At 38.4% G+C, this 19,753-nt stretch overlaps 1 protein-coding gene across 14 annotated transcripts in view; it reads right to left on the bottom strand.

The window, feature by feature from the left end:
* Positions 1–19,753, bottom strand: part of RBM20 (RNA binding motif protein 20) — a gene marked incomplete at its 5' end in the record, with an annotated part of 125,285 nt that overhangs the window by 62,056 nt on the left and 43,476 nt on the right. For 4 of the 14 annotated variants that reach the window (XM_080597382.1, XM_080597383.1, XM_080597384.1 and 1 more), the window contains one exon: positions 15,263–18,724. The exons of 9 other annotated variants lie outside the window; for them this stretch is intronic. In XM_080597382.1, coding sequence (XP_080453508.1) covers positions 15,263–15,276 — 14 coding nt within the window. Of the gene's footprint in view, positions 1–14,950; positions 18,725–19,753 lie in introns of those variants that run through there. One more of the 14 variants, XM_080597386.1, reaches the window with a different exon arrangement.

Genomic DNA, 19,753 nt, shown 5'->3' with positions numbered 1-19,753 from the left:
GGTATGCCTTCACAAAATAAACAGAGGTAACTCGTAAGAGAGATTAAATGCTAACAGGCTTTCAAAGACCAGATACTTTAAAAGAAAAGATAAGGCACTATGAGTTAATTTTGTTAGAATTTACTAGTCAGCACAATTTTATTTAATCAGCATAATGAATTTCATTCATTGCAATAAACGTTCACTTACTGATGAACAGAACTTGTGTCATATCTACCAACAATGGTCAGCTCTTCAGAGGAAGGCTAAAGGCTTCACAGCTGTCTGATAAATATTCTAAAAGACACCAGTCCCGATACCGAGGAACTGGGACTGGCTGGTTATAAATGGCATTCAACTGGCTACTGTACATCTCCTTGGACTAGCCAGCTCTCACGATGTCTGCAAGGCTAGAAGCCTTTTTGGCAGTATGATCTGGGCACACGTCGGGTGATCTATAGCCCTGCACATTGGATTCCCACCTCTGTTGTCCCACCAACTTTTTTTTTTCCAAGCTGTCAGCCTTGCTCTGCTAAAGATGAATGGGCGCTGCACTATGCAGGTGAGCATCCAGAGCTCTGCTGCTTTTGGGGTGTGCTCAGAACAACAGTGCAATTCCCACATGCTCATATTAAAAAAAAAAAAAATCTGCAGAAATTAAGAAAAGCTTCTATGGTAGGAGGATGTTATATTTTGAGAGGTATGACAAGGAAATATCCCCAAACATAGAAGGCTAATCCTCTCATGTAGTGAGACTTCAGATTTCAGGACAGTTCAAGAAAAGGTACTGACTGTAGAGTCTTTAGAAAACTGAACAACAGAATGGAGCTCTTCAGCCCAAGGGCAGCAGAGTTAGTGCTCTGGTAAAATACAAAGGGACTAAGTAATGGGCTTACAATATATTTTCTGAAGATTAGTGTATTTCCTTCTTAAAGGGATCATGTCGTGAGCCAGTCTCATTTCTTCTAGTCATCAATATCTTTTTGCACTGCCATTTATATATTCCTAATTTTCTGATTCCTAGGGAAGACATCACATTGGGTTTTGGTGCACCCTTTTTAGCTTGCTGTATAACTTACTGGCTAGCGTATGCCCCAGGGAATGAAAGACAGAATTTATCTGACGTTCCTACATTACTGCCCTGGAGCAGGCACTCCAGCACAGAAGATTTTCAGATTATCAAGAGGGGGTAAGAGGAATGTCGCAGCCTCTGCTAGTCTATGTAGGGTCATTTATCAAAAAGACAGCTGGTATAAGATTGCTACGCTCCCTTCCTCTGACGCAACAAAAGGTATTTAAAAATGTTTTTAAGTGGTTATGTTGAAGCTTATTTTCCAAAATTCAACAGAAGTTAAGTATTTAATTCCCCAACCTGAGGAAGGTGTTCTCTTTAGGCTGAAATAGCTTCATAAGCATGGTATTCTCTCGCCCCTCAGTCTCCGTGTATGCCAGGACACGTTTCTGTGAGGTATAATGTATGCTGCTCGTGGAGCACTGACAGAAGACCAGAATCAAGGTTTATTGCCAAACCCAAATATTGGGCTGCTTCTTGAGAGAAACTGGAGTCTGTTTCATTGAAGTCAAGGAGACTTCTCTCCTATTCTGGCGGGGGGGACATCTGGGATATCTCACTTTGACGAGCAGCAGAACAGTTAAACACTGCAGAAGAAAAGCAACCCGTTGGCTTGAGGACTAGAAGAGTTCCCAGTTTTGTAGCTCAGAATGCACGGGGGCAGACAGTTGCAAAAACATCGATGAAACTTTAGATTGTAGCCTTCTTGCTAACAAGAAATTGTGGGGTTCTTGCCTAAAAGTGAATGAACAGCTCCCGCAAGAAAAAAATAATATAATCTGCATTAGAAGACAAGCAGCAAGGGAAATCAGTCTGAAAGTTTAACCCCTAAGATACTTCTGTGGTTGGCACAGGTAAAACATCAGAAAAGACGCATGAAGGAGAATGGCTGGGGCGGCTATCCACATCCTCAGAGCTCAGCAATGTTGTAGGGCATGTTTAAACCAAGCCCCTCCGAGGACTGCAGGATCCACACGGCACGGGGCACACATGGTGCACAGCGCGGCGTTATCTGAGCAGCGGAGCTGAACAAGGAAAACATCTGCATTTCCTCCTGTTTACATAGCTACAATATCTCCTTCACGAAGGAATGAGGTGCCCCGTCCACATTAGAGCTAGCGCTGGCAGCGCGCAGTTTTCCTCAGGAAGGCATTTTTCTCCAAGAACAAAAGCTGCTTTGAGAGCTGAACTTGAAGCTATCCTGCTCACAATGCACTTCAGTGACGTTTTGTGGTTTTTAGGAAAAAAAAAAAAAAAGTTCTGCTACAGTTTTTCTGAGTGCCAGTTGTTCATTAAAGCAATATTTACACATTTTCCTTGGGTTTTCTGTGGTGGAGACCCCCCAGAATGTGGACAAAACTGACTGCGCGTAGATAAGTACAGCTCGACATGACAGCCCTGACAAAAATAACACTTAGCCAACGAGCGGGCACCCGCAGCTCAAATACATGTTACACGTGGGTTTACCGGTTTCGTTGTGCATGACTTGGCCGTGTAACACATATTTCGCATCAGCTTCTGCCCTGACTTTGCTCACATCAAGCCCTTGTAAGAAGATCAACAAGCTCTTCGGAGGATATGAAATTACTGACAGAACAGAGCCTACACAAGCCATGATTTAATTCAGCCAAGTGTCCTTAGCTGGCCACCTTTTCCTAGAGTATTTCCAGTTTCCACAAACTTTCTGAAAAGCAAGAGACGGATATTTAAGGGTCAGCAACAATTTTGTTAGAGTTTCACGCCGTTTACTTTTATTTATCCTTTTTTTTTTTCCCTGTAAGGTTTCCATGTGACAGAACAGTTATTCTGGAACTGATACCACTGAAATCCATGACTTTGCATACATTACCCACTATGGTACAGCATAGAGATATTTCAGGCTAGCTTAAAATAAACTGGCTGGAGCACAAGAAATGGGTCCAGACGTAGCAACACGGAGCTCTGCCATGGCTTCGTCTATCCCGACAAGGACCAAAAGCAACTGGCACCGCGTGCAGATACTCTAGGCTTGGATCTGTGCCCATTTCTGAGCTCAGCTTCGTGTGCAGACTCTGTCATTCTTACCCCATCTTGGAGCAGGGATTTTATTCAATTTTAACAACATCTCTGCAGAAAAAGTTCAGGCTCCTGCTCCCCGTGTCCTCAGCGTACAGCCACTTGTCACCAGCCCTTGCAGCAACACCCACATGAACATCAAAAAGGGGAATTAGCTGCGCCACAGCAGCAGCTGTGGTATCATCCGCGGAGAGCAGGAGGCTAAAGCCCTCCTCGTAACCCTATGGGTACATGGAACAGCCCTATGGAGATGCTACACTGGAAGGGCAGGCATCCCGCATCGCTGCTGCACTAGGCATAGGTCACAGTATTTTTAAAAGGAATAAGGTTCTTGTGTAGCCCAAAGGTGATTTCCTACTGGGGAAGAAGGAGAAAGGGGAAAAATAATGCATGATTTTTCTCGACATCTTTCTGGCATATGAAATTTCCTTCTTAGGCTATCCGGTCCTTCTATGATATAAAAATTATAACAACTGGGAAAACAGCGAAATGATGACATAAGATTAAAAACACAAATTAGGCATCTGAGAAAGAAATATATTTTAAAATCATATTAATTGCTTTGAATTTTTAAAAGTGTTTTGCAACACCTTCAATATCTTCACCTTTTTAGCCACCATAAAAATATGCAAAATGTTCTGAAAATTGCAAAAATCAAAGAGGATCAGACATGAAATTCCTGATTATGTAGGAAGAAAGTGTCTGAAGAGTTAAAAAGCTGAATGTTTAGTTTACTTTCAAAGAGAAGCCTATACTCAATTGCTCATCAGGTTTAACTCTTCTCAGCTTCAGGGATCCATTTCTTTCTGGTTTTAAAGCACCCCCTAAGCATTGCCCCCACAACACCACCTAAACAAACGACACACTTGTACAAACAGGGCGTATTTTATGATCTGCAAGACCAGGATTTCCTGAAGTGTGTTCAAAAAAGAGACCATATGGGAGAGGATTTCTTTCCACACGCACGACCTAATTTAATTTTCAGTTGCTTCTGTATTTTAATAATTTGTATGCTTCAGTTCGATTTCTATTCCACTCCCTTCCCCACTCAAGAAAGGAATCTAGAAATATAAAGGATAAGTCCAGGAAAAACTCACGATTTATTACAGAGGCTTACTTAAAAGAAAAAACAGCCGCAGTGGATTAATGTATTTCCTTTCCCACAGCTTTTTCGCTTAAACCATAACTGTGCGTATTTACTGCAACTTTTCCATCTGCCAGTGGCATTGTGCTGACACATCCAGGCTGCAAGGGCTGACAGCAGGGAGACAGGACACACCGTTCCTCTCAAGTCTGGTGAGGAGAGACACTTAAAGACATTGCTGACCATCAACAGTAACCCAAGTCGTTGTTATTCCAGCCATTTACGCCAACCATGAATCATGTTTTTAACAGAAAATATTTATGAACAAAAAAAACAGAATGGCTTCTTGTCAAAAGCTTAACCCAAGGGCTATAAGCAGATATGCTCTCTTCTTAGAAGTCCTGCATAGCCTGTGTGGTGGAAGAAGAAACAGCTCATGTAGACATTCGTTTTCTCTTTTATGAAAAACGGTACAACCAAGGAGAAGGGACTACCTTCTTTACAAGGTCAAATTGAGTCCACATCACTGCCAGAGTTTATCCTTTGAACCTGATCCTTTTGGCAGAGATTATATATAACACACACATTTGACAATATAGAAGTGTTACTGATAGGTAAGTTATGTAAACGACATGACACATTATATTCACCTTTAAGTTCATCCTTGGAGTCCAGAGAAATCAACCAGCCACTTTGTCACTCCAACGCCCCTAAAGCGACAAGTCCGCTGACTGCAGCCACGTTGCCCTAATTCTTCCGACAGCTTGGTGACCTCTTTACGGCCCTTTCTCTCTCCATCCCAGCACCAGCCTGAGCAAACGTAGCTCTTCCCCAAATCAAAAAAAAAAAAAAGTATATAAAAGCATGTAAGTTGCTTCCACCTAGTTAAGTTGCAGAAATTATAACGTTTCTCTTCTTTTTTTGGATTACAGGTCTACGTTATTTTTCTTAGATGCCACTCAACTAGTAATAAGCAAGACGACTGCAATTCAGCAACTGACTTTGGAAGCCCAGTGGTTTTCAGCAGGGTTTCATCCCTTATAGCTCTTTCATATTTCCGTTCTAGCACTTTCTACATGAATTACAGAGAACCCCCAAATGAGAATGCGACAGACCGAGATGTGCCAGATCAGAACAAAACACGACCATTTTAGCATCTTGAGGAAGCTACTGAAACCTTTGTCATCCTGAAAGACTGAAACAGAGAGGGCCTCAGTCTACTGGGAAGTACGGTGAGCCTGGCCCCTTGAATGCTACTGCTGCAGCAAACCGCAGCAACACAGCCAGGAATGGAAACGTAAATCCAAGCAGCTCCCATACGATGCAGAATGTTGACTCCTTCTAGAGGTTCAGGGAATTTGGTCTGCCTTTGTTGAGGCCAACAACCAGGCTTTGTGATACAGATGCTTATTCACTAGGAACCCAGACCAGACCTATCAGTTTCCTCTGCAGGAGTCACCAAACACGCTCAAATTCAGACACCATCAACAGGGCTTTACCCTCAAAGCTGTGCCTAGAACACAAAAGGTCTTTCCCTACCCCCAACACCAAGAAGCATTCAAACAGGTGATTTTTCCTTAGAGTCGACTATTACCATTAATGATCCCCACATCAATGTTCTTCATGCCCATTTACAAAAGAAAATAAAAAAGCAAGCCTTCTTAACCCTCTGCTATAAAACTCATTCATTACCTCTTACACAAAGAAGATTCCCATGTGCAGCACACTAGTCTCATCTGTCATCAGGATGTAAAAAAAAAAAAAAAAAAAAAAGTCTCCTGTTCTTGACAGGCTAGAAGGTAAGAAAATGACTTTTGGTCAAGAGCGTCAGATGATACAGCAATCTCATCAAGGCATCTCATAAGAAATATCACCCATTGCTCTCCATAAACACAAGCCTGGTTTGCCTATATTCAGTTACAAGCAGAGAAGGATAATTAAAGAGTTCATGATATGGAAGGGCTAAAGCATGTGTAATCTTATTTATGTTCCCTGCACCTGTGTTTTCTATGGTTTAAATTATAATACTGATCTTTTAAACTGCACTCAGGGAGTATCCCAGTTCATTCACATGAGGGAGAGTAATATGTTCTATTTTTAATCAATACATTAATGAAAATGGATGCAACATATTGTATAGCTTTACCAGTAGCCAGATATATATTGACAAATTACTATTAAATTTTTTGCTGTTGTCTCGAGGCAATCCGAGCATGCTCAGAACTTCTCTGCGTGGCTGTTTCACTTGGCCGTGTTCCTCCTTTCCTTTGTTCTCTCCATGTGTATTGTCTCCTCTGTTGTGCCTCAACTCGCATTACTTAATTCCCACTATTATGGGAACCTCTTGTAGCTCATCTTTCAAGCCGGACTGTAAACTCTACCCGCTTAATCCAGGACCACATTTTCCAACACCCGGAGCAATGAAACCACACAATCCTTGTTAAAACCCCTCTAATCCTTAACAAAGTCTTTGAGGTAGAGGCAAGCACTTCTCTCGGATCTGCACAACGGCACCGAGACCCCTCAGCCGTCCCGCAGCCCAGGCGATAGCGAGCCCAGGAGCACTGGCCATGAGGCTGCGGGCATGCGGCACCGGCAGCCCTGCGTGCCCTGGGCTGGCTGCCCACCCTCCTGGCTGGCAGCCGGCCCCACGAGTGACAACGCAGCACATCCATGGCAAGGTGGGTAACACGGCAGGTTGATTCCAAGCGCCCGTGCTTTTTTCCAGCGCCGACAGATCTCTCCTGCCCTGAATACCGTGGGAAAGGGCGTCCACAGCCTCACGCTTTCACTTAGTTCTTACACTTTCAGTTATTGCATTATAATAGCAGATTATTGCATTATCTGTAATTTCAGCCTCCCTCTATGCCAGTCATTAATCTTCACAGATAACCAGATATTTCCCAAATATTTTGGTCCTACATATCCCAGGGAAAATAAAATAAAATAAATAAAAATCTGTTTGGATATAAAAATCAACAGGAATCCGAGACAAAGTCTATTTTTTTTCAGAGCAGCCAATTAGGTTCAAGTCTCAAAATCCAAAAACCATAATCTCCAAGAAAAAAAATAATCATCATCATCTACAGAAGAAAGATGAGATTGTATGATGTACGGAAGGGATTCCTGATGTACGTGACAGCTTTGTATTTCCATTTGGTATTAAAGGGTATGTAAAAGACTACCATATTTTCATGTGGAGAACACCTTCCCTGAACTAAAACAACAAAAATGATTCCATAAAGGATAGAGATGGCTTTATAGATGAAAAAATGAAGCCCTTTCTAGAACTCTAACTCATGCAAAAGAAAAAATTAAGTTTCGATCATTTCAAAATTTTAAATGCAACATTAAAATGCAGTAAGATTTAATCGGTTGACTTGTGTATTATAGTATGTGGATTGATTATAATTAACAATATTTATGTAATATACCTTTTGTATATACCCCAAAATGACAAATGCATCAAAGAACTGACATGAAAGGCTCACATTCTTCCAACGGCTGTAGTATACTGACATTTAATTATAACATCAAAACGCTTTTGCATTTGTTCTCTGTACCCTTTGGACAGCACAGAACGCTGCTTACTGAGTACAGTGAGGATTTCAGGAAAATTTCCTTCATTGCCAGCATTAATATTAATATTTTAACTTCAAAGAAACAGAAATTATGTAACACTGTAACCACCCTCACATATTCATGAAATGCCTTGTTTGAGTGATTCATTGTTTTTGCTTACCCCATTCTTGGTCTTTCATCTTTCCCATACTTTTGTTACACTCTGCCTCTCAGGAGTACAGAAATGTACTTAAAAGTTGCTTGAAAAATTACTTTGGAAATATAAACTTTGACTGAAAAGGATTTAAAATTGCCAACTGAAGCTTGGCACTAGAGGTTACTATTTTTCAAAAACAATTTTTAACATAAACAATTTCCTTTTGCTCACAAATAATGAGATGGCTTTTATATTATGCAAGATGTTTCCACTCTAACAGCCCACATCCACAGAAATGTTCACTGTGACTTTTTCCAGCAAGCCAACAGAGCAGAGGCTTCTAACAGCGTGCAACTCGAATGCCCCAGAAGAGCAATACAGAAATTCAGATTTCTCTAAGGGTTAACGGATTGCCAGCCGTACAGCAACGGAAAATAGCTTTAAGTTATAGCAAATATGATTACTGTTTCCCAAGTAACTGGGAAAATTTCTGTTACATGCAGTTCGTTTAACCGTTACTCTTTTTTTTTTTTTTTCTTCCCCTCCTTTAGCAGATACTTTATTTCACAGGAGAAAAAAAAATACAGCGCATACCCTGTTTTAGATTATGGAGGATTACACAGCTTTACGACTGACAGAAGAAATTGAAGAGAACCTGTGATCCAGATTAAAAGTTCTTGTCACCAGGATTTTCCTCCCACCACCTAATTTCAGAATCTTTTCCATTTAAAACATTCTCTGTTTGTTAAATTTAAAGTAACTATTCAGTTTTATCTTTGTTTGAAATTATGAAGTAGATATATCCAGTGCTACATTTTCAGTATTTCAAAGACTTCTCTCTTAAAAAGGATGTAACCAACCCCGCTGACATTAGCTCTATTTTAGTTTGTTGCAATTTAAAGACTTTCTAAGGAGACAGTTTTGTAAGAGATGAAACAATCATCCTTCTTAGTAATTGAGGATTACTTCTGAAAGAATCATATTTTACAAGTTCATATCATTCAAACCAGTGCTCCTGAGAAAACAGCAGAACTTCGGCTGACCAGAACAAACAAAGAAAACAACCCATGAACATCCTCAACTTTCGCTATTTGCCATAAAAACAAAACAAGAATTAAAGCACTCAGCTGCCTCTTCATCTGCACTGCATATCCTCCAAAATACGCAATTTATTTCAGTATTGAAAACATCAAATGCTTTGAAAATTCAGTTTGAAACGCTCAGTCGTGCTATCACAAATGATGAGTGAACACACAAGGCGGTCGTTACCATACTCACCTACTAGTTTCAAGAACATATAATTACAAATCCGTCTGTCAACCTTCCCACTACAGAGCTCTCCTGTGAGGTTTAAAATTCCAGAAATATAGATGACAGTAATTAAATTTTTTTTCTACAGCTACTTTCTAAAATATATTACAAAATGTATTTTGAACAATCTTTATTTCTATCTTTATTTCTACTACACATATTAATACGCAGCTAATTGGGCCACCGCTTCAAATACTTTTTTAAAATAGAAAGCAGAACTTTTATACCATGCCTAGACACATTTTTATTATTGCTGTTCCTGATTTCTATGAGTTTTAGAGTCAGCACATGGTAGCCCACCATTGTTTCCCCACTGCAAACAAAGACACCCAACAAATCGTTTTGACATGACATGCAGTGACAGAACAAAACTCTGAACAAATGAAACTTCTTTGAAATTGTTGACAAAATTCACCAAGTGACGACATCTTTAGTTGAAAACGAGATAGATGAATAATCAAAAAGAAAAGTCAAGAAACAATTTTCCTTCCACAAACTGCCCACCAAAATGCTTATTCTCCTTTTTATTAGTTAGCCAATGACCTGAGTAAGTGGTGAATTACATTCTGCTAAAAGCTGGTTGATAGTGTGACATACCTGGGCTGTTTTCACTTCACGTTGATCAGTGGGAACATTTTTAGGTTCTACTTAAAACGCTCAGCTATCTGTGCCCCTTCAGGCACAGAATGAACCTGTTACACAACCTGTTTTTGTGTTCTACATTCTCTATCTTACTGGACAATCATACTAGTGAAATCAGCTTAACAAGAAGTTAATTTACAAAAATAAAGGCATAAATAATAATGCACTTCCTTACAAAATTTTGAGTGGATACTGAAAGGAACTAAAAATTACTTTTTTTTTTGGTAACTTAAAAATAAAATAAAAACAGAAATTATTTGTTGAAATGATTTTATTATTTTCTAAAGGAGAATTACTAGGTTCAGATTTTAGGGGCCAGGTCCTCCAGTGGAAAATGTGTCCCAGCACCGTGCTCCCACACAACTCAGGAACCTGGCCCCTAAAGCATTTAATCTGTCAGAAATGAGCTCCAGAGGGAAGCGTCAAATGCTGGGTCTGGTAATTCCAGGTGTTCTCCAAACCATGTTAGCGTCACAGATGTAGTGGATTTTTACCCTTCCCCACATCCTGTTTTAAAAAGCAGATGTGGGGCTCCTGGGACCCTGACAGACAACTCTTTGTTCACACTTGATTGGAGGGCGTCCAAGCATTCTTGTTAAAGAAAACAGTGGTTTTGTGTCTCAATTGTGCTACGAAGGAAAAATCACTAATTCCAAGGGCTCTTAAGGGGGCCAAGGTTACCAACACCTCCCTGGACTCTTTTCAGGTTATTTTTGTTTTGTTTCTCTCTTAAGCCCAAAATGTTAATGTAAACGAATTTCCATGAATATCATAGCTCTAGGACTTAAAGTCCATTGACAAGAATTTGTTAGGCTTGGGCTTCAAACTATCCCACATCAGTTATTCATACAGGAAGATTTGAAACTAGATGCAACAGGATTATTTTCCTGCCCAATGAAGCCAAAATTTCTATTTGACCTTTATTAATTACATTAGGAATTCAGTATTTACAGATTCTATGGATTGTTTAACAAAGCTTAATATTGGACATTAGCATTTATTATGCTTAGATATCAGCATGGGATTCCCTGACACATTTCCTCAAGCAAGAATCAGAGAAAGAACTGTTAATGCTGAAAAGAAAAACTTCAGGCTACAGCAGTACTTAGGAATAACAAACAATGGTTTTTGCATCTTTGTGTGCAAGCATGATTGTCAGAGCTGAACAGGAGTCTCTAAAAATGTAATTTTTTTACAGCCACACTCTGAAATATGATGAAGAGAGAGCAGGGAATATAAAATGTATTTGCATGTTCCTGGAAAGAAAAAAATTCATGCTCCCTGCTACTCTTTGCAGGTAACAAGACAGAAGATATTATTGGTGTACTAAGATTTCTTACACTGCATAATTTGATTAGTTATATGCCTATAACATATATGCAGTGGGAAGAAAGGTACCTGTAAAGAACCATTCCAGAGCAAATTATTCCGAAGGAAGGTCATTATTTCCTGATTTTATTAGTATGCCTCAACAACGACTTCGGAGTATTTTTAAAATATAAATAATCCTCACCTGTCCCAACAAGGAGACATTTGATATATTGTACAAATGAGTAGCTTACAGCTAAACTCCTTCTCACGCTTGCTTAAGTGCTATCTGCAGCGGGTCATGGCACAATTGGGAAGTTTAGCTCACAGTTTAGCAATTCCGGTCTTTGATACACATTGCTGCATCAGCAACATGACCGCTAGATTTCCTTTGCCATTCCACTTACCAAGAAACATTATATTTAAACCACACTGAGGAAAATCTGCTACAAAAACCCACAACGCCGCTGCTATGCTATAGCTTTCACTCCAGCTAAAGTCAAGACAGAAAATTGCGGCTCATTGTGTTAGAACAGTAACTCTGAGCGAAAGGACAGCCAGATACTACTCAAGGAACCGATTGCGTTCAGCACAGCTCTAATGCCCTGCTGACCCGTGGTATCTGCGTGATACATGAAAAGCCTGAGAGCTGCGGTTTTGGTAAATGTAAAAAGTCACCATGACAAGTTTTAACATACAAAATGCAAGGTGTTGCAAAGGTTAAGCTATGTCTCCTACAGAAATAGAGACTTTTTAAATCCTCGAAGATAGGTCATTTAAGGAAGAAATCCCAACTCTAACTGGAAAAGCACAGAGGATCTGACTGGGACCAAAGAAGCTCATTCTGCAATGTATTTCTTTTTTTTCTGCTTTTTCAGTTCTCCCCTACACTTTCAGAGAGAGAGAGATTTTTCAAGACAGATGAATGACACTAAGAGAAGATGAATTCCCTCCATATGGCAAGTCTACAGATCCAAAACCAACATGCTATCCACTGTATAACAGATCATACGCTTTTTAACAGGTAAATGTTCTCATATTTACTTATCTAGCCCTGGGAATCACTGGGGATTAATCTATGCTTAAAATCCATACAATCGGAGAGTACTTCAGAGCAGCCTATGCTGTTAAATTCACACACTTTTTACAAGAGCACTTAAATTTACGTAGCCAGACTTACAAACTCCCAAGACAAGTACTGACCAAGCTGCATGATCCTGATTGTTTTATTTAACAAAACAAGTAGGACTGCTTGTATTTAATACAGGCGTAATGCTAACAGGGAGGACTGCAACAGAAACAATTTATCAGAATAGTAATTCATGGGATAGAGTGTCAACATTTTCCTGAATGATACGAAGAGCTTTGTCCTTCCAGGAACAACAAGGGGGTGATTAGGCTAAGATTTATTCTGTGGTTTTAAAATAATTCCTGTTTTTCAAATGAGTTGGTAACTGAGAAATTGTCTATACTGATTTGAATAAGTACTAAAATCAAGGAATATCTTCAGCTCTTCTTACTACTTTTTAATCTTACTCAGTACCAACACGCAGCACTTGTTTTTATTTGCTACAGAAATATTCTGAGTATTCTTTTGACAGATTTCACAAAATTATTTCCAGCCTTTTAAAACCCGTTTACACTAAACCATGTGAGAGAGACGCTGCAAACCACTGAAACCGAAGCAGGCAGCAGTTAACGCCTTGACGATATCCAGGGGAGACCTCATAAATGAGCTGCTGCACTGCACAAACTGCCAGTGGGGCGACGCTGCTGTCACCAACCAAGAATTTATATTGAAAGATGAAAGAATTCCACAGTTTTTCTTTGTCCGAGGCAGTATTTACTCCTCATGCAGAGCTTTGCACCCGCTGCCCGAGATGATACAGATACATATGTTAAATACTATCTTGTGCCAGGTTACACTAATGCAAGCTCAAATGCATATTATTTATCCAATTAATTTTTTCAGGTATAATTCACCACCATTGCTGATAACACAATGATAGTTCATGTCAGTAGGCATAAAAATACCACTTTAGGTGGCACAAAAAACCTCAGTAACCACTGAACAAAATGAAAATTTCAGGTTTGCATGAGAAAAAAATACTCATTTCACGCAGTATGATTAAGCTGAAGAAAGAGAATCACCTTAAAAATTTTAATAAGTGCATTTTTACACACTGCCTGACTACACAAAAGAACATTCTTTTTTTTGATAATACATACGCAAATTCAAGCATTTTCACTTCATCCTCCAAAGTCCTGCTTAAATTTTGCAAACGTGTTTTTAGGTAGGGAACCATTTACTAGTTAAACGCCTCTATTGAATAAATTAATTCTTCTCTTTCCTTTTGACTTCTCCCTCCCCAATAAAAGTTGTTACTATACGAAAAAGACTGAAAACAGAGAGAAAATTACCATTTTGACAAAGCTATCAATCATATTTACCCTAAGTGTTGCTCTAATAGAAAGCTATGCACAACTCTGAAATAGTTGTATGTGTTTTTTGAAGTCATTACTCATAATTTCTCCTACTAAATTGTGCATTATTTCTGCAGATTTCTTAAATTTTCATAGTTAATTTGTTCACATTAATTTCTTCTCGTTTTAAATTCAATACAAATGAAGCCAATTAAAGCCTACACTTTGTTAGTTATGCAATTCTGCATTATTAGCCCACGAACACAGACAGAGTAGTAACTACTGTTAAACTGCTTTGCTCTTTTGACATTGCAAGGTCCACAAATTTGGGGCAGAGGGGAAGTGTCAAGATAAAACATTAAGCAGTTAAAGCAAAAATCAATTTAAGGACGTGAATGAATCTGGCTACTGCCAGACTCCAAAGACCACGCACCTCTTCACGGTTTGAATACTTCGCACAGAATTTGACATCCCCCCTCTGTTCTTAATTTTCCTTTATAATATTTATATATATAACTACATATATTGTATATTATTATATTACATATTGTGTATATATTATTTTTCTTTATATTATGTGTATAATTGAGTGTCAGCTGCTTATCTAAGAGTAAATCTAAAAAAGCACATGAATAACTGTTTCTTAAATAAGTGTAACGTTCTTTAAAAACAAAAAAAAATCATTTAATCAAAAAATTCCCAAAGGCACCAGAAAAAAAATACTTTTTCTAAAAGTTTACCTGCTAAAAATAAATAAATGAAGATGTATATATAATAGTTAATATCTGCAATTTGTTTATGCTTATTTAACCCTAATTTATGCATTTCATACATCTCTCTAACAAAGCTATCTTGAAGGTGACACGGTTTTCTACGAATTCCTGGTCTCTCTGATAGTGTTCTTCCCCAGTCTTGTCCCATACCCCTGTGTCTGACTGAGCCTTGCTAGCAACTTTAATGAGCATCCTTAAAAATAGAAAAGGAATTTCCATGACTTCTCCTATCTAGGTATTTTAAATACCAACACTATCAAGCAGTCACTCCAGGACCCAGGAAGGATAAGGATATGTTGTCAACAAAAGGAAAAAAAAAGAGATAAAGTCTTTGGAGTCCACCCCCTGACCTGACAAAATCCAGGACTCGATACTGGTCTCCAGGTCAAAAATAGACCGTCTGAGAGCAGCAGAGAACACTTGCACAGTTATCACAGAGTTACTTGTTTTGCAGACCATATTAAGCACTTCATATAATGGCATCTGAATCTGCTGCAACATATTTGAGAACAACTTCTCTGAACCAAGTTTGAGAAAAAAACACGTTTGTCAAGGGCAATAGGAACAAGAAAAATAAATCCTACCTTGAGGTCCTTTCTCTTGTTTCTGTGCATTATCCTTTCAACAGAAGTAGATCTTTTCCTTACAAAGACCACCAGCATTACACTCACAGCAAGAATTTAAAAAAAAAAAAAAAGAGACCTTCATCTGCCTTTTGCTAATCTCCACAATATTACACATTATAAACATAAATACTTCTCACAGAAGATCTAGTAGCCACACATAGCAGTAAGATGTCCTCTTCATTTTTATGAACTTATAAAAGAAATATTAACTATTAAATTTTACTTGAAGTAATTATTATAAACCCATATCATGTTAAATGAATACGCTACCTTTTCTGATTCATTATCTTTGCTTTTGAGTTTTTCCTCTTACTGATAAGAATTCAGCAATTCCCCATGTTCTTGCTGAGCACTCACATAGGTTAGCAAGGTTCGACTGCGTGCGTTGTTCGAGCCAGTATAGCTTAAATCTCAGCCAGCCAGGAAGCCAGGCAGATAAGCGCTGGCCTATTGAAAGTTTATCTTTTGAAAGGGAACAAGGTGCTTGAACTTAAGGCAAGAATAGTCTGTAAGTTAACATTTTGTTACAGCCCACAGGTTAAAATATACATATAGTAAATGCGTTGACGATAAGATAATAACTAGATGCTATTAATTAATAATAATTTCCTTTCAGCAACCAAGTATTAGACCCACTCTTTTTCTATTGCATAATTTCAGAATTTCATAACACAATTAAATACGCCAGCTTCTGATATATTCAATTTCATCAGTAGAAAGCAGCTATGCTTTTTAGCTGAGACAGAGTTCTTTTCAAAACAGTAGAACAAAGGTGTTTTTTGTTTGTTTGTTTGTTTTCCTTTTAGGGCTATCTTACATAGGAAGCCCCTTTTCAAGAAAAATTTTTTGTTTTATTTAAAAATGGGATGTTTTATTTCTGGATTCTATAAAACAAGTGCACACTAGATTTTTTGAATAAAGAAATCCCAAACCCAGGAAAAATAAAGAAAAAACAAGAAAACAGAAACTAAGTTCTAAAAATGCCCTCTGAAGTTGCAATCATTTTAGGAATTCTGCATTGTGACTAGAACACATGGCTGCATACATTTTCACCAAAAAGAGTCGAAGAATGATTTTTAAAAGCATACAAGAAAAAAATAATCAACCATTTGTATTTTACTCTAAATACTTACTAAAAGAAAATTCTACTGACAACCTTCATAAACTTCATAAATAACTAATATTTAACTTTCCAACCCTTCATGTATAGTAGGATTCCAAGGTAATAAATAATGATAACATAAGTTTCAAGAAATCAAAGGGTAAAAATAATCTACATACAGTTACTGAAAGGACACGTATTATTTGGTATTAATTAGCTAGCCACATTTGACAAAGTATCAGTATAGAACAGAATAAAACCCCTTATTAAATCAGCAGTTGAAATTAGAATTATTCCACAACATTTTTTCCCAAACGTACATTCCCTCTTATTTAAAATATTTGTCTTTGCAAATTTAAATGAATTTGTTATTTCTAAGCCTGGTTAAAAATAAAAAAATAAATTGCTGAACATTAAAAAAAAATGTCTTTTTTTTTTTTTTTCCCCCTGTAAGTGCTCTGAAAAATAACTCAAAATAACATTGTGGAATTCAGGCATGCCTAAATAGCTTTTGTGTTATATATGTTTAGCTTGCAAGCAATGATGAATTTGACCTGCCAGTTTCCCAAAGAGACTTACTTTGCCAGGAAAACAAACTCCTGCTTTTAGAAGATCATGTGTTTTGTTTGTGTGCCATTGGAAAAAAGAAACAAATCCTCTTGATGAGACACAGACAAAACATGTTTTCCTTCTGTATATATATAATATATAAACAAGAATGGAAAAGAAGAATTTAAAATAAGAATAAGCCATTATCTCTCAGAAAATAACAGCTACTTGAACTAATTTAAATTTCTGTGTTTAACATGTCTGGAGTATAAGCACAAAAATAGCATATTTTTGCAAGTGCCTTCAAGAGCAGAAGTACACTGATAAGAACAAATGTGAGGCATGTGTTTAATATATCAGAAAATATCTAATTACAGTAAAATTATCTGATGTGCAACAGTATGTTAATGTTGGCCAATAAATAATATGACAGATAACACTCATGAAAGCGATTACCCATTTTGCTTGTCCCATCCACACTGCTGCTTTCTGCAGCTGTCATTCCCTACCTAACCAGCTCACAGGACTCTCTGCACAGAGCAAGACAGCCAGCTCGTTATTGCCTCGAGTTTAACGACTACTCATGGAAAAGCTAGGCAATACAATTTGGTAATCTGTTCTGAGTTCTGTACGAAAAAATACATATGTATGTATATAGATTTTTTTCTGCAATTAGCATAAGAGACTAAACAGATCATGGGGTTTCTGGTTTTGTTTTTTTTTGTTGTTGTTTTGTTTTGTTTTTTTGTTTAGACACTGAAGACCTATATATTCCATGCACTTTTGCTCCCACCCTGTCCCCTGCAATTTGGCTCTTTTTCAGGACAGAACAAGCAGATGGGTATCAACTAATACATCCATTTGTCACTTGACTGCTTCATAAAAACTTCCGCCTTTAAACAGAAAAAGTGACTAAGGAAAATAAGCAATTTATGCAGGACTGGTTCATAGTTTTCTGTGTATCTTTCCAATAAAAATTGTTTGACATAGCTGATTTAAATAAACACTGTTCTAAGGAAACAACCACAAAATACAGTGATTAAAGCACTACTGAATAATATAAAAATTGCCTAACTAGAATTTATTAGAAACTGAGGGCTGAGGTGAGAAGATCAATGCAATAATTAAGTATTTTAAAGAATGATCTGCAACATTAAAAAAAATCTTATATGCACCTAAAAAATTTTTAAACTAATATTGCTAAAATGATCTCATGCTATTCCTGCAACTGGAAAGTTACATGAAAATATTTTAACTATATTATGCATAAATAATTTACTTCTAGACAGACAGTTTTTACACTTACAGATAAATTTTCTCTCACAATGAACAGAAGATTGTAAATATCACAAACCACATGAGGAATAATATCTTTTAAAGACTGTGTTTCAATCGACTGCCTTTCATGCTGGCTCAGCCACTTTAAGCTGTGATGGATTTTTAAAAGCTGTTCCAATATATCAAAATCAGCCTCGGAATATCTTAACAAAATTCTCAAGTTTCTATGACTAATAGTGTATCACAGACTTGATAGTTACAGGCTAAACACAACCCTGACCTTTTGCGCTTATGGCTACGAGACCTGTGGTATGCCCGCTGAGCTATATGGCTACGAGACCTGCAGCGTGCATACTGAGCTAACAAAATCTACATTTACAGCAGTGCTCTGTCATGCCAAAAATCCCTCGAGGCAGGATTTTGGCTTGCCTTATACAATTTCTTTAAAATATAGGGTCACTGCTCCTAACTTGCAAGGTAATGTCTCCCACCTTCATCAACAAACTCAATGCTTTTACAGTAGAGACCACATAGTGCCAGAAAGCTGCTTGTAATAAAGGATTTTCAGGCCTCTTATAAATGTTACACTTCCAGAACAAAAAGTCCTCTCTGCCAGCTCTGGGCTCTCTCAGACAGCCAAAAGCTGAAATTCATTCCCATTGTCTTAACCCAGGTCAGTGGGTTGGCTTTCTGAGCAGAAACCTCTCCAGGCGTCAAAGCTGCTGCGACTCCGTACATTATTTCTTACCAATGGGACAAAGTGATGGATATTTCTTCTTTGTATTACATACACAGGGTTTAGCTGGTGAGGAGGAAGCAACCAATTCTTACACAAAAAGGTGAAAACCTTGGCTTGGTAGAGGAGAAACTAGGAATCTGGCAGATCAGGATACAAGAGGACATCCGGAAGGCTAGCAAGATTTTGTGTGTGAGAAAACCTGAAGGAAAAGTTGCTGAGGAATAGGGGAGGAAAGGGAGAAGGACTGGGGAAAGAAAGGTGTGAAAATGCCATCCTTTCAGGACTTTTTCCTCTGCTCTGTCCTAATCGCTGGAGAGCCCATTTTCTACACAGCCTTTGCAGAAGACACAGAGAAAGAGGCAAAGAGGCTACGTAACACCGAGCGTTGCAGCCCTTCCCATGGACTTGGAGGAACAGTAAATGAAAAATGAAATTAGCTCTCAGCTATTCTTCTATTTCCAAAAGCCACCATCATTAATTTTGTTTCACACGACAAGGCATGCAAATCAGAACGACAAAGCACATTCATCACCAGCAATGCTGCATCCAGCAAAGACAGCTTGAGTCAATAAAGAAGCCTGGGCTGAGCGACTGTGAACAACAAACGCTCCTTACGGGCAGCCAAACCGAAGATCATCAGGAAACTGTAAAATGAGACGTCCACCATGCAAACCTCTCCTCGTTCCCTCCTCCCATACAAGGGGATGTTTTGGTACTGAACTGTGGAATTCCCCAGAGACACGATAAAGGAAAAATTAAAACATCCACCAGCCCAGTAATGCCGTGCGTGATAAAAACCACACGAGGAAGTCATCGGGTAAAACAAGCAAGCATGGCACAACCATTGAAACTAGGATTATGTTAGAAGCTGCTCTTCTTTCCAGAGTGTTTTTCAGCTCCTTTTGCAGGCCTCCTTGCCTGAATGCCTACAGACAGAGCAGAAGGTGCCAGATCAGTGATCTGCGGCCTACCGATGGCAGCCTACGGGCAGCTGCTCCCTAGATGATGAGACCACTGCAAGATATTAAATCCATTTCAGGAAGTTTTCTCATCCTTTCCAGAAGCTAGTTAATACCGTGTATTTATGTATCTC

The sequence above is a fragment of the Anser brachyrhynchus genome (genome assembly GCF_964034855.1).
Source record: "Anser brachyrhynchus genome assembly, chromosome: 6".
In the NCBI taxonomy this organism is placed as follows: Eukaryota; Metazoa; Chordata; class Aves; order Anseriformes; family Anatidae; genus Anser; species Anser brachyrhynchus.
This window is presented reverse-complemented; position numbering and strand designations above follow the sequence as displayed.